Source organism: Mustela lutreola, chromosome 6, assembly GCF_030435805.1.
Source record: "Mustela lutreola isolate mMusLut2 chromosome 6, mMusLut2.pri, whole genome shotgun sequence".
NCBI lineage: Eukaryota > Metazoa > Chordata > Mammalia > Carnivora > Mustelidae > Mustela > Mustela lutreola.
The window spans coordinates 112,567,670-112,583,542 of NC_081295.1; the positions used below are offsets into that span (position 1 = coordinate 112,567,670).

The 15,873-nt window shown below is 34.4% G+C and overlaps 1 protein-coding gene across 4 annotated transcripts in view; it reads left to right on the forward strand.

Annotated features, from left to right (window-relative positions):
- COL19A1 (collagen type XIX alpha 1 chain) overlaps window positions 1-15,873 on the forward strand; it is a 323,109-nt gene that overhangs the window by 46,144 nt on the left and 261,092 nt on the right. For all 4 annotated transcript variants that reach the window (XM_059178371.1, XM_059178370.1, XM_059178372.1 and 1 more), the window contains exons 7-9: window positions 8,733-8,813; window positions 12,906-13,031; window positions 14,153-14,215. In XM_059178371.1, coding sequence (XP_059034354.1) covers window positions 8,733-8,813; window positions 12,906-13,031; window positions 14,153-14,215 — 270 coding nt within the window. The remainder of the gene's footprint in view (window positions 1-8,732; window positions 8,814-12,905; window positions 13,032-14,152; window positions 14,216-15,873) is intronic.

The window sequence follows — 15,873 nt, forward strand, 5'->3', positions numbered from 1 at the left end:
TGGAAAACATAAAAAAGAACCAATCAGAGATGAAGAACTCCATAACTTAAATTAAAAATACACTAGATGGAATAAATTGTAGACAAGAGGAAGCACAATAAAGGATCAGTGACCTAGAGGAAAGAGTAATGGAAAGCAACCAAACTGAACAGGAGAGAGAAAAAATAATAATAATAACAAATTAAAACAGGCTTAGGAAACTCAATATCATCAAGCATGATGGTATTCACAGAAAGGGAGCAAGAGAAAAGAGGACAGGAAATTTATTTGAATAAATAACAGCAGAAAATTTCCTGAATCTGGGGACGGAAACACAAATCCAGATCAAGGAGACACAGAGAGCCCCAGGCAAAATTAACCCAAAGAGGTCAACCCCAAGGCACATTGTAATTAAAATGGCAAAAAGTAGTAATAAGGAGAAAATTTCAAAAAGGAGCAAGAAAAACCAGTTGAATACAAGGGAAACCCTATACGGTTGTCAGCTGATTTTTCAGCAGAAACTTTGCAGGCTAGAAGAGAGTAGCATGACATATATATTCAAAGTGTGGAAAGAAAAAAAACCTGCACCCAAGAATACACTATCCAGCCAGGCTACCCTTCAGAATAGAAGGAGAGATAGAGTTTCCTAAACAAACAAAAGTTAAAGGGATTCATGACTATAAAACCAGACCTATGAGAGTAGAGGAGAAAAGAGTTGAGTAGAAAGGAAAGACCATAAGTAAGATTAGGGAAAGGGGAAAATGCAAGAGCAATAAAATCAATTGTATGTATGAAAATCAGTCAAGGAATTCAAAAAATAAAAAGATGTAAAGTATAACACCATATACCTAAAACGTGAGGGGGAAAGAGTGAAGAATGGGTTCAAAAATAAACGATCATCAACTGAATATAGACTGCTATATGCATAATATGTTATATACAAACCTAATAGTAACCAAAAATCAAAAACCACTAATAGATATGCAAAAAATAAAAAGAAAGGAATCCATGTATATCACTAATGAAAGCCAGCAAATTGAGAGAGAAGAAAGTGAGATAAGAAAGGAACAGAGAAGAGGTACAAAAACAACCATAAAACAAGTAACAAAATGGCAATAAGTACATACCTATTAATAATTATTTTGAATGTAGGTGGACTAAATGCTCCAGTCGAAATAGGATGATGGAATGGATTAAAAAAAAAATAAATAAAAACCAATCTGTAGTCTCCTTATAAGAAACTCATTTCAAATCTAAACCATGTGCAGATTGAAAGTGGGAAAAACATTTATCATGCAAACAGAACTGAAAAGAAAGATAGCAATATTTATATCAGACAAATTAGACTTTTAAAACAAAGATAATAAGAGACAAAGAAGGATACTATATAATCATAATAAGAACAATCAAATGAGATACAACAATTGTAAATATTTATGCAACCAATATGGGAGATCCCAAATACATAAAGCAGCTTATCACAAACATAAATAAAGTAATTGGTAATAATACAATAATAATAAGGAACATGAACACCCCACTTATATCAATGAATAGATCATCCAAACAGAAAATTAACAAGGAAATGGACTTTGAATAACACATTGGACCTCATAAATCTAACAGATATATTCAGAACATTCCTTCCTAAAACAGAAGAATGCATTCTTTTCAAGTGCACATGAAACATTCTCCAAAATAGATCACATATTAGGCCACAAAACAAGTCTCAACAAATTAAAAAAGATCAAAGTCATACCGTGTATCTTTTTTGATCACAATGCTATAAAACTAGAAATGAACCACAAGAAAAAATGTGGAAAAACACAAATGCATGAAAGTTAAATAACACGCTTCTGAAAAATGAAGGGGTCAATCAAGAAATCAAAAAGGAAATTAAAAAAATACATGGAGATAAATGAAAATGAAAACACAACAGTCCAGAATCTTTGCAATGCAGCAAAATGCAAAGAGGGAAGTTTATAGCAGTGCAGGCTTATCTCAAGAAGCAAAAAAGAAATTTCAAATAAACAAACTAACCTTACACCTAAAGGAGCTAGAAAAAGAACAAACAAAACCCAATAGCCACAAAAGGAAGAAAATAATAAATAAATATTAGAGCAGAAATACATGAAATAGAAACTAAAAACACAATAGAACAGATCAATGAAGCCAGGAGCTGTTTCTTGGAAAAAGATAACAGAATTGATAAACCTCTAGCCAGACTCATTAAAAGAGAGAGAGAGAGAGAGAGGAGAGAGAGGACTCAATTAAACAAAATCAAATGAAAGAGGAAAAATGAAAACTGATACCACAAAAAGAACAAATTATTGTAAGAGAATATTATTAAGCCATAAATTGGACAACCTGGAAGAAATCAATAAATTCCTTGAAACCTATCATTCCCAAACTGAAATAGGAATAGAAAATTTGAATAAACCTTCTACCAGCAATGAAATTGAATCAGTAATCAGGAAACTCCCAAAAAACAAAAGTCCAGGACTACACTGCTTCACAGGTGAATTCTAATAAGCATTTAAAGAGTTATTAGTCTGTCTTCTCTAACTATAGGAAAAAAACAGAAGAGGAAAGAAATCTTCCTAATTGATTCTATGAGGCCAGCATTACCCTAAAGCCAAAATCAGATAACGACACTATAAAAAAGAGATCAAGGTAATGCTAACCTCATAGAATGAGTTTGGGAGTTTTCCTCCCATTTCTATTCTATTTCTATTTTTTTAAACAACTTCAATAGAATAGGTATTATTTCTTCTTTATATGTTTGGTAGAATTCCCCTGGAAAGCCCTCTGGCCCTGGACTCTTGTTTTGGGGGAGGTTTTTGATCACTGTTTGAATTTTTTTGCTGGTTATTGATCTGTTCAGATTTCTACCTCTTCTTGTTTCAGTCCTGGTAGTTTATAAGTTTCCAGAAATGGACCTTCAACTCTTTGGTCCACTAATCTTTGACAAAACAGGAAAGAATATTCAATGGAAAAAGGACAGTCTCTTCAATAAATGGCGCTGAGAAAATTGGACAGCCACAACCAGAAGAATAAAACTGGATTTCTCTTACACTCTACACAAAGATAAACACAAAATGAATGAAAGACCTAAATGTGAGATAGGAATCTATCAAAATCATAAAGGGGAACATGGGCAGTAACCTCTTCCACCTCAGCTGCAGCAATTTCTGGGAAGACACATCTCTAAAGGCAAGGGAAACAAAAGCAAAAATTAACTACTGGGACCTCAAGATAAAAAGTTTCTGCATGGCAAAGGAAACAGTCAACAAAATTAAAAGGCAACCTATGAAATGGGAGAAGATATTTGCAAATGACATATCAGATAAAGGGCTAGTATCCCGAATCTATAAAGAGCTTACCAAACTCAACACCCAAAGAACAAATAATCTAATCAAGAAATGGGCAGAAGGCATGAACAGACATTTCTGCAAAGAAGACATCCAAATGGCCAACAGACACATGAAAAAATGCTCTACATCAATTGCCATCAGGGAATTACACATCAAAACCATAATGAAATACCACCTTATGCAGCTAGAATGGCTAAGATTAACAAGACAGGGAACAACAAATGTTGAGGATGTGAAGAAAGGGGAACCCTCTTACACTGTTGGTAGGAATGCAAGCTGGTACAGCCACTGTGGAAAACAATATGGAGGTTCCTCAAGAAGTTAAAAATAGAGCTACCCTATGACCCAGTAATTGCACTACTGGGTATTTACCCAAAGATACAGATGTAGTGAAAAGAAGAGGCATGCACATCCCAATGTTAATAGCAGCAATGTCCAAAATAGCCAAACTTTAGAAGGAACTGAGATGTCCTTCAGCAGGTAAATGGATAAAGAAGTTGTGGTTCATATATACAATGGAATGTTACCCAGCCATTAGAAAGGATGAATACCTACCATTTACATCAACATGGATGGAATTGTAGGGTATTTTGCTAAGTGAAATAAGTCAGTCAGAGAAAGATGATTATCATATGGTTTCACTCATATGAGGAATATAAGGCATAGTACAGAGGATCATGGGGCAAGGGAGGGAAATCTAAATGGGAAGAAATCAGAGAGGGAGCCAAACCATGAAAAACTCTTGACTCCAGGAAACAAACAAGGGTTGCAGAAAAGGAGAAGGGTTGGGGGATGAAGTAACTGAGTGACGGGCATTAAGGAGGGCAGGTGAAGTGATGAGCACTGTGTGTTATATGCAATTAATGAATCATTGAACACTACCTCAAAAACTAATGATGTACTATATGTTGCCTAATTGAATTTAAATGAAATAAATTTAAAAAGAGAACTATAGACAAATATCTCTGATGAACATAGGTAGAAAAATCCTCAAAATCATTCCTACAATCCCACAATTCCCACAATCAAGTGGGATTTATTCCCAGCATGCAAAGGTGGTTCAATATTTGCAAATCAATCAATGTGATATATCACATCAACAAGAGAAAGGGTAAAAAGCATATGATCATTTAATATAAGCAGAAAAAACATTTGACAAAGTACAACATCCATTCACGATTAAAAACCCTCAACAAAGTAGGATTAGAGGGAACATACCTCAACATAATAAGGCCATGTATGAAAAACCAACCTTGTACATGTACTTAATGGTGAAAAACAGAGCTTTTCCCTAATCTCAGAAGCAACACAAAGCAGTCTACTCTCACCACTCTAATCAACATAGTTCTGGAAGTCCTAGCTACAGCAATCAGACAACAAAAAAGAGTAAAAGGAATCCAAATTGGCAAGGAAGAAGTAAAACTTTCACTATTTGCAGATGACATGATACTATATATAGAAAACCCCAAAGACTCCACCAAAACTCTACTAGAATTTTAAATGAATTCAGTATGGTCATAGGATACAAAATCAACATATAGAAATCCATTGCATTTCTGTATATTAATAATGAAGTGGCCAACAGAGAAATTAAGAAAACAATCCCATTTATAATTGCATCAAAAATAATAAAATGCCTAGGAATCAACTTAACCGAGGAGCTGAAAGACCTGAACTCTGAAAACTGTAAAACACTGATGAAAGAAATTGAAGATGAGCCAAACAAATGGAAAGATATTCCATGCTCATGGATTGGGAGAACACTTATTTTTTTTAAACTTCCATACTACCTAAAGCAATCTGCAGATTTAATGGAATCCCTATCAAAATACAACAGCATTCTTCACAGCACTAGAACAAATAATTCTAAAATCTGTATGGAAACACAAAAGTCCCTGAATACCCAAAGCAATCTCGAAAAAGAAGAACAAAACTGTAGGTTATCACAATCCCAGATTTCAAGATATACTGAAAAGCTGTAGTTATCAGAACAGTTTGGTACTGGCAGAAAAATAGACACTTAGATAAATAGAACAGAGTAAAAAGCCCAGAAACAAACCCACAATTATATGGTCAATTAACCTTCAACAAAGGGGCAAAAACATGCAATGGGAAAAAGAATAAAAGGAATCCAAATCGTCAACAAATGGTGTTGGGAAAACTGGACAGCCACATGCAAAAGAATGAAGTTGAACTTCTTTCTTAACCCATTCATAAAAATAAATTAAAAATGGATTAGATCCTAAACGTGAGACCTGAAAGAATAAAAAGAATAAAAATCCTAAAAGAGAGCACAGGCGGTAGTGTCTTCTTCCGTACCAAGATAGGTCTTCTGAGGCAAGTGAAACAGAAGCAAGAATAAACTATTGGGATTTTGTAAAAACAAAACAAAAAGCAAAACAAAACAAAACAATACTTCTGTACAGCAAAGGAAACCATCAACAAAACTCGAAGGCAACCTATTGAATGCGAATAGATACTTGCAAGTGATGTATCTGATAAAGGGTTAGTATCCAAAATATATAAAGAACTTACCAAACTCAACACCCAAAAAATAAATAATCCACAGATGGCCTACAGACACATGGAAAGAGTCTCAACATCACTCATCATCAAGGAAATGAAATCAAAACCACAATGAGATATCACTTCACAGCTGTCAGAATCAGAACACAAGAAACCACATGTGTTGGCAAGGATCCCAAGAAAAAGGAAACCTTGTACACTGTGGCGGAAGTGCAAACTCATGCAGCCCCTGAGGAAAACAGTATGGAGTTTCCTTAAAAATTAAGAAAATTTTCTTTAAAGTATTTCCTTAAAAAAAAAAAATATATATATATCCTTATATTTTTCCTAAAAATATATATATATTTATATATTTACATATTTATTACTCAGCCATAAAAAAGAATGAAATCTTGGCATTCACTACAGTATGGTTGGTTCAGAGAGTATAACGCTAAGTGAAATAAGTCAGTCAGAGGAAGACAAATACCATACGACTTCACACATATTTAAAATTTAAGAAACAAAACAAACAAAGAAGAAAAAAGACAGACTAAGAAATGAACTCTTAACTAAAGAAAAGAAATTGAAAGTTACCAGAGGGGAGGTGGGTGTAACTATACTAGATTTAAAATTTTTTAAAAATAAATAAATAAATAAATAAAGAGAAAAATTAAACAATTAAAGTGATATGATGCAGCTTATTTATGAGATAGTGTTTGAGTTAAGCAAATAAAATACATATTTTATTCTGTAAAGATTCTTGGTCCTGCTAAAAATTTAAGTGGACTAATTTTTCATCATCTCTGTGGAAGCTCTATAATCCGTAAGATCTGTTGTAGTGTGAAAATGTTTTATTTACGCTGGATGGATGTTATTGGAAAAAAAATCCCAATAATTGGGTTTTATTTTTTTATACTGCCTAGTTACTTTTGTGAAAAAGAAATAGGTGACAAAAAGATACAAAGGATTTTTTAAAACAAATTCTGTGTAACAAGGGCCAGTATAGACTTAGTCCTAAACATTGTCCTTGTAAAGCACAGTGTCAGTGAAGGATTCCAGAGTAACTAATGAATAAGAAAGCATCATTAAACTAGGTTTGTAGTTTCAATGTCATGGTACTTGATTAGTTACTAATCCATCAAAAATTGATCATCCGTCTTTAGTTAACTAAAATAACTCCCATTATCAGGACACCTGGGTGGCTCAGTGGGTTAAGCCTCTGCCTTTGGCTCAGGTCATGATCCCAGGGTCCTGGGATAAAGTCCCGCATTGGGCCTCATTGGTCAGTGGGGAACCTGCTTCTCCCTCTGTTTGCCACTCCCCCTGCTTGTGCTCTCTCCTCACTCTCTGACAAATAAATAAAATATTTAAAAAAATAAAATAATTCATAAAAGGGTCTAGTATAGTGAATCATACATAATCAAATTTTAATATTTATTGGCTAAATTGATAAAAATCATGATGTTATATTAGTTTCAGTTAAGAAGAATATTAATTAATTGGAATCCCCATTCTTTGTTCCATATAATGGGTATGTTACTGCATGGTCTTTCATTTGACTATGTAAGACAGTGTATTTAAATTTTATAAACAAAAGTTAATTTCAATACCTTGCAAAAAGTTATAGAAAATAAAAAAGTTTCATTTTATCTCAGAATTTTGCATTGGCTGCAAATGGTAGGCTGCTCATGAATTCAAAAGATGTCCGTATTTCTTAACACTATCTATGAGCTGAATTGATTCTGTTCATCTCAGTGCACTATAGAGTAATAGTTACAGCCTTTCTCCCCCACCTTTTTGGCTTTTTTGTGTGTGTTGGGTAGAGTTTCAGAACTCAACAAAGATAAGTGCTTCTCATTATGGTAGGATTAATTATTGTAATATTAACCATTGGATCTTTCTATAGACCATACTTATTGACATCAAAGTAATACATAATCTAGCTCTGTAATACTGGGAAACAGAGAAAGAGGTGGAAAGGGGCAGAGAGAAATGTGTAGTCAGTGGGAGGAGAGGGTAGAGAGAAGAGGTTGCTCCTGACCTACATAATATGTGACATCCTTGTATGATTATTAATTAAATTATTAAATTTGCAACCACAAAGTAACTTAAAATAGCTGACTTATACATCTATCGTATTGATATCTTTTCAGTAGTCTGTAGTAATTATTTTTCACATGGTTGCTTGATCTTGCATTTAAAGGCATGATTGCACTTTTTTTGAACTACTTTTTATTTCATGTCCAATGCCAAAAAATATGAATCTACTAAGCAGATAGAAGGAACTGATTATTTTTGTAAAAAGATTATGAGTATTGCTCAGGGTTATCCCAGTGTAGTAGAACATCCATAGATATTGTACAGAATCCATGAAATATAGATGAAAACTAAGTACTTTTTTTTTTCTTATTAAGAAGTAAGCATCTGTTTCAGTGTCTCAAATAAGAGCTCTGGAACTACTGAGAAAGCCTTTTCTATCACGTGTTCATACCTTTGACTTTACTTTTCCCCCACAATTTCTTACTTTGAAATTTTTCTCATTTTGTGGGCATACTTTCTTGTAATGCATAACAATGTCTCTCTTAAAGTAAGTACTTCTTTTGTGTATGAAATCGTAGCAAAGATTTGCAGTTGCTTTCATTACCTGATTTCCTTTATCTAGAGATCTATCTTAATAATTGAATCCATGTCTCTTTCTCAAATGATCCACAAAATCATGAATCCTAAATTAAACAAAAGCATTAAAAATATCTACCAATAACTTATTTGTATAGCTCCTTTTATCTTTCCTGTTAAATTACCACAATTTTTAAGTGCCTCAGTGACTTTCAAGAAAACTAATGATGTGTCTTATTACTACTTTTTTAATAGATTGAGCTTCACCAGTTTAAAATCTACTGTAACTCAAACTTCATAGCACAAGAAACATGTTGCGAAATATCAGACACCAAGGTAAGTTAGTTTTCTTGGCTTGGGAAGAATATAGAATGTCAGTTGCATGGTCCATAGAGTGCAAATATAAGGCAGCACTGAATATCTTCTGTTGAAGCCAGGTGAGTAATTTGTTCCAAGTAAGAGACGACTTTTAGTGCTCTCACATAGTTTGGAAAATGATGATGCTACTGTCAGAACGTAGTTTATGGAAAAAGTCATAAATTCTCCCTTATTTATGTTGAGTCCAAAGTGAGGACATATCATTCCCAAAGTTCAAGACAAAACACAGGGATTTAAACTGTGTAAAAAACTCACATAGTTCTGGATGTCATATATCCAGATATCATATCCATTCTGGATACCTTTCTTTTGTGATAGATTTTTTTTAAAGACTTCATTTGTTTGAGAGAGAGAGAGCATGTGAGCATATGCAGAGGGGAGGGGCAGAAGGGAGGGGCTGAGCAGGGCCCTAATGCAGGGCTTGATCCCAGGACTCTGAGAGATCATTACCCGAGCAGAAGTCAGATGTTTAACAGACAGAGCCACCCAGGCACCCTGTGATAGAGTTTTCGTCTTCATTTTCCCTGTTATTCACCTGGTCTACCTTTATCTGATGCCTGGATTGTTGCGTTATCACATCAACTGCCTTCCCTTTCTCTAGACCTTTTTCCTTCCAGTGTAACCAGAATAAGTCTCTGAATCATTGCTTTGTATATGCATTTATTTTCTCTCATTAAACATTAATTATTCAAAAACATTGATCTTCTAGACATTGTGCTGAAGAACAAGGCATTAACAGATGTGAGTAAGACATATTTCCTGCCCTCTGTTTATCTCTTTCTCAAACCTTTGGTCATTCCCTGTTGGCAACAAAGCATAAACTCAGATACTTAGCCTCTCATTCTTAAAATTTCCAACCTAACTGTACAACGTTACTTTCTTATACCAGTCTTCCATTTAAAAACAAGAAAAAGAAAAATTCAGTGCTTTTTCTATCTTTCATTATGATGGGCACTTGTGCTATCTTACATTATTAGACCTAGTTGTATTTGTTTTTAATTTATTCAACTTCATTTTAAACTCACTGAGGGGAGTTATATTTTCTTTTTTTATTCCTAGTGCTTTATAGAAGATAGTCAAAATATTGTTTCTTGACTTGTTGACTTATCAACTATTGAAGGAGTTAGATGGGACAAAAACGTATTTAAAAGGGACTAATTCAATAAAGTCTTACGGAAAGAACATATGAAAAGTAAAAGAAAAAGGTGAAAATGTTTCTCTTTGTATCTTAGATTTCCTAGAAGTTCTATACTTATCCTTCAAAATTACATGAAAATTTTATCGATAGTTTAGTAATTCAAAGTATTTTTAACTTCTGTCACTCACTGTGAGTAGTAGAATAATAATGTGACTGATTCAAAGCACAGCTAAGTTTTTCAAAATTATTTGTTTTGCTTATGTAACTTGGTTTTATAAAGCATATCTCCAACCCAGTTTATGGCTCTCATTCCAAGTAAAATGAAAGCCAGCCAAATATCTTTCTATAAATATCTAAAAAGAAAATTTATAATGTCAATCTACAGACAAAATACCTAGACTTCCTGGAGCCACATATTTAAATTTTGAAGATGCTAATTCTCCAAAAGTTTACTTTTTAAATTAATTATTCCTTTAGGATATAAGAGCCCTTAAAATAATAATTTTTCCTGGTTGAAAAGTAACATAATGTTTTGATATATCTAAATACTGTACTTTTGACCAGTAGTTTTTACTCTGTATAATCACATAGTAGAGATTTTTCTATTCAAATTATGAGAAAATTATTTAAGGAAGTATGAATAATAGATTTGATGGAGTGATTTGACTGTTAAAAACAATTATGTAACTTCAGAAAGTATGGAAGAAAATCACATCTTAAAAATATTATTTAGGAGTTAAAGTGTAGAAAATAAGGTAGGAATTCGTCTTTGACTATAGGAAAAAAAATAATAAAAGCCTGCTTATTTTCCTGCTAATAATTATTTGAAGGGACATCACCATTTTTTAAGGAGTAGCAAAAAATAGAAACATGCTACATTTTACAAGTGGGAGTGTATAGTTTGGAAGGTAAAAAACTATATGAAAGCCATTTACGTGCATCTGCTGTAATTCTGACAACTTTTTTTTTTTCTGAAAAATGTGTTGAATTCAGAAAATTTTAATGTGCTTGCTTAAAATTTTAATTTTATCCTGGAATTTCAAATTAGACTTTTTTTGGTTATTGATATGTTACAGCATGGTCAAGGGTGAAATTTATTCAAGGTCATCTTTAAATATAGTTCTTTTCTTCTACTGATTAGATTTTTTGTTTCTGTAAAGTTTCATGACCACAGACATAGACAGAAGGAGAAAATCAGCAACATTTGTTGAAAATAAATGAGAAATGTGATTAAAATTTGTAGGGCCAATTAACTAAATATGCATCAAATCAAAACCAGAGGTTTTATGAAGAGAAGAGTCCTTACTTGTACATTTTTATGTTCCCTTCAGGCACTTTTTGGAGAGTGTAGAAAGTTTTATAGTGAATCCTGAGACATACTTTTAAAGTCATTTAAAGTCCCAATTTAATATAGTAAATTAGTTATCCAGACCAAAATTATGAACTCAAATTGGGTCTTGGTTACCTAAGTGGTAACTGGTAGAGCAGGAAGTTGCTGGAAAATCATACCAAATCATACAAGATAAATGGACTATTTTGGTGTTAATTGTGTTTCATTCTAATATGACTTTTAGACTTGTGGACTTGGAAACTTATTAAGATAACAGAATAGCTAATTATTAAATCTGGAGAGAATGACTCTGATAGACCTCAGGGTGGACACAGGAAACTAGTCCCAGTGTTTCTGAGTGTCATTTTTCTTACAGTTTTTATTGTTTTCAGAAATATTAGAGTGGTACCCATTTTTTTTCAAGAGAACTTTTTTGTTTTAAAAATTATGGATGTTGGGGCACCTGGGTGGCTCAGTCAGTTAAGTCTCTGCTTTCAGCTCAGCTCATGATCCCAGGGTCCTGGGCTCGAGCCCCACGTGGGGCTCCCTGCTCAGTGGGGAACCTACTTCTCCCTCTTCCTCTGGTGCTTCCCCTGCTTGTGCGGTCTCTCTCTCTCTGTCAAATAAATAAATAAATAATATCTTTTTAAAAATTGTGTGTATGTTTATTATAGAAAACTTGGAAAATACAGCCAAATTCAAAGAAGGAAATAATTAACAACTGTCTCACCACAATAAATAACCACTGACAATCTTTTTTTATCCTGAAAATACTTTTCCAAGCATATATGATTTGTAGCATACAAAGTAATATGTGAATCCTTCCACCTAAACTGCAAATTCAGAGTTAGAAAATTACAAGTTTATAAAATTACAAGTTCACAGTTATAGACCATGGTGAGGAGCCTGGTAAATGATGTGGAGAGGAAGGGATGCATTTATTTATCCTCCCTGTCTGGATTTATTTTTGAGAGAAAAAAAGTTCATTGCTTTGTAACTAAGTTTCACTTCATGTTATCCCACATGTTCTGAACCCACTGCTTAAGTATAAAATTCACCACTTGTCTGTTACAATGGAGGCGTTTTTAATAACTTTAAGGGATAAGGGACTTTAAAGACCAAGACTAGTGTATACTTTAATTAAATATATACCATCCTGGAGTATAAAAAGAATTTATTTTCTACTTTTACGTGCCTTTACAATCATCTTGTTGGGAGTAAACAAGTTCTAAAAGTTCACATTGCTTGCTTTTGTTAAAAATTTTGTTCCACAAACACGTACACAGATGTAATATGTATAACTATTTTATTTTAACTAGGCAGTTACTGTGAATGTTTAGGATTACTGTACTCATCATCATAAAGTCATTTACAATAGCTTCAGAATTCCTCAACACACCAACATTTTAGTGTATTTCTAGCGTGTTCTCAGTGTGATAAAACACATCGGAGGCCTAGTAAAAGAGCAAAGGCATTCTAAACGTTCATATACCAGTGTTGAGTCATCCCTAGTTTGGTGGGAGCCTGTATTTGGGAAGTTAGAATGTTTGGAATTGACTCTACTCATTTTTCTGGATTGTAGTGTCCAGAGCAGGATGGCTATGGAAGTGCTGCATCATCATTGTTACCCGCTCATGCCGGTAGAATGTCTGCCTATCTGCCAGCAACGCAGGAACTTCAAGACCGGTGCCAGTGCATTCCAAACAAGGTTTGCTAGTTTCAATCTATGCCCATGGAAAAGCCACTACACAGAGTGAGCCAAGCCCCTTGGATGTGGCCCCGGTGCACAGAATGGATCTTGACCTTTAGTGCTAGTTGAATCAAATACATAAGCCACTCCATCACTGGGTGTGGGTTAAGAGAAGGGAATTGGGAATAGGATTTCCTAGATTTTTTTTTTTCTTTTCTGGATAGTTCTGGAGCCATCAGACATTCTTTCCAGGCTGTGAATTACAATGGATAGAAAGGTAAAGGGGGGAGGGGGGACCCACCTGTACAGCAGACAAATAACAAGTAATTAACATGTGTTGGGAATAGGCTTCCGTTCTGGGAACTCACAGTTGAAGTAAAGTGCTGCTCTTTAACACGTACACAAGGTACTCTATATAGTATTTCTTTGTTGGTTACTGATACTGTAGGAAATAGGAAGAGAATATTACTTTAAGAATTTGCTTCATTTGTGCCAGGATGGTGCCCTGGTGAGGAAGAGTGGTCCTTTGGACCTTCATAAACTTCTTTTATGAATGTTAACAGCAGTCTTGAGGCAGTGCTACAAGGAGGCTAAGAGATTTCTTGATGGTTTTCCTCTATGCCCATAGGAAAGAGGAAAAGAAAAAAGGAAAGAGGAAAAGGAAAGGAAAGAGGAAAAGAAAAAACTAGCCTTAGTTCCTAGAGCAGAATGTTCCCTAGTACTGTGCCTTACTACATGCCCTTAGAGACTTAACACATTCAGCTACCACTTCACTCCTGGCTGGAAGAGTAGAGATAGGGGGGAGGTAAAAGTTGAGAGGAACCTTACATTTCTTCTGGCAACCAAAATTGTATGTAAGCTCCATGAGAAAAGCAAGTACAAGTTGCAGAGGCCATAGAGGAGCATCATCTGTTCCAGTTGGTGGAAAGTCTCATAGAGGAGATGATGTCAAATGGCATTTGGGGGAGAGAGAGTACTGAGCCTCCTGAGAAGGGAAGGGCATTCTAGCAGAGGAACCAACATGAGCTCAGAGGAGAGTAAAGCTTTATCCTACTATGGTCACCGTCATATTTGTAAACTATTAGTCTTCAGCTCAAGGTGATAGAATGTTTGATAACACAGAATTCATTTTTGCTCAGGGAGAAGCAGGATTGCCAGGAACTCCAGGCTCACCTGGCCAGAAAGGAGATAAAGGAGAACCGGTAAGATACCCTAAAATACTGTAAGGATGAAAGTGGATTTGTCCAAAAGTGACTTTAAAATGCATCTATCTCCTATCTCGATGTCCCAGACAAATGCACATTTCTGTTAACGTCTATCAAGGACTATATTTAAAGGCTGATTGCTGAAATAAAGAAGACTACATCAGCATTCAAATTTCCTTTTGAGTTCCTATTGGAACTAAAATTTGAAAAGATGTGGAAACCCAAATCTTTGTATCTATAAACTATAAGCAAAATCGTAAAGCAAGAAAGTTTACTTTTAGTTGTGCCCTAGCCTACTCTAGCATTCTGTTCTCCAGATACTTAAACTCTTATTTCTCTTGTGTGCTGATGGATCCCCACCAAACATTCTTTTTTAGCTTCCTATCATTTGTTTATTTATCTATTTTTTAAATAAAATTTTACCCCCTTCATCCATTTCTCCAACCTCCACTCCCTAATTCTGGCAACCACCAATCTGTTGTCTTTATCTGAGTTTGGTTTCCTCTTCTTTTCTCTTCTCTTCCCTTCCCTTCTGTTATCTTCCTTTCTCTCTTCTCTTCACTTCTCCCCTCCCCCACCCCTCCCCTCCTCTTCTCTTCCTCCCTCCCTCCCTCTCCCTCTCTCTCTCTCTTTTTCTTTTCTTCACATATAAGAGAGATCATATAGTATTGGTCTTTCCTACTATTAATGCCTTTGAGGTCCATCCATGTTGTCATAAATGGCAAGATTTTATTGTCTTTCATGGCTGAATAATATTCCAGTGTGTGTCTATGTGTGTGTGCTTGTACGTGTATCACCTCTTCCTCACCCATTCATTCACTGATGGACACTTAAATTGTTCCCATATCTTGGCTACTGTAGATATTGCTGCAATGAATATGGAGGTGCATTTATCTTTTTGAGTTAATGTTTTTATTTTCTTCAAATAAATACACAACAGTGGAATTGCTGGATATTCTATTTTTAATTTTTTTGGAGAATGTCCATACTGTTCTCCATAATGGCTATACAGTTTCTTTGTGGAAAGTTTCTCTTTCTGCACACCCTCATGAACACCTGGTATTGCTTGTATTTTTAATAACAGCCATTCTAACGGATGTGAGGTGATATCTCATTATGGTTTTGATTTGTTATTTCCTTGATGATGAATGATATTGAGCACCTTTTCATGTACCATTTAGTCATCTATACGTCTTCTTTGAAAAATCTCTATTCAGGTCTTCTGCCCATTTTTTAATTGGATTTTCAATTTCTTTTGTGGTTGAATTGTATAAGTTCTTTATATATTTGGATATTAGTCCTTTGTCAGATATGTGAATTATGTATTTTTTTCCATTCACTACATTGTCTTTTCATTTTTTGCTGGTTTCCTTTGCTGTGCAGAAGCTTTTTAGCATGGTATACTTCCACTTATTTATTTTTCCTTTTGGTGTCAGATTTAAAAGTTATCACTAAGACCTATGTCAAGGAGCCTAGTGCCTAGAAAGTGTTTTTTTTTCCCTAGGAGTTTTATAGTTTCAAATCTTATATTCAGGTCTTTAATCAATTTTGAATTAATTTTGTAACATAGTGTAAGATAGTGGTCAAATTTTATTTTTTTGCCTGTGACTGTCCAGCTTTTGCAATACCATTTATTGGCGAGAGTGTCATTTCCT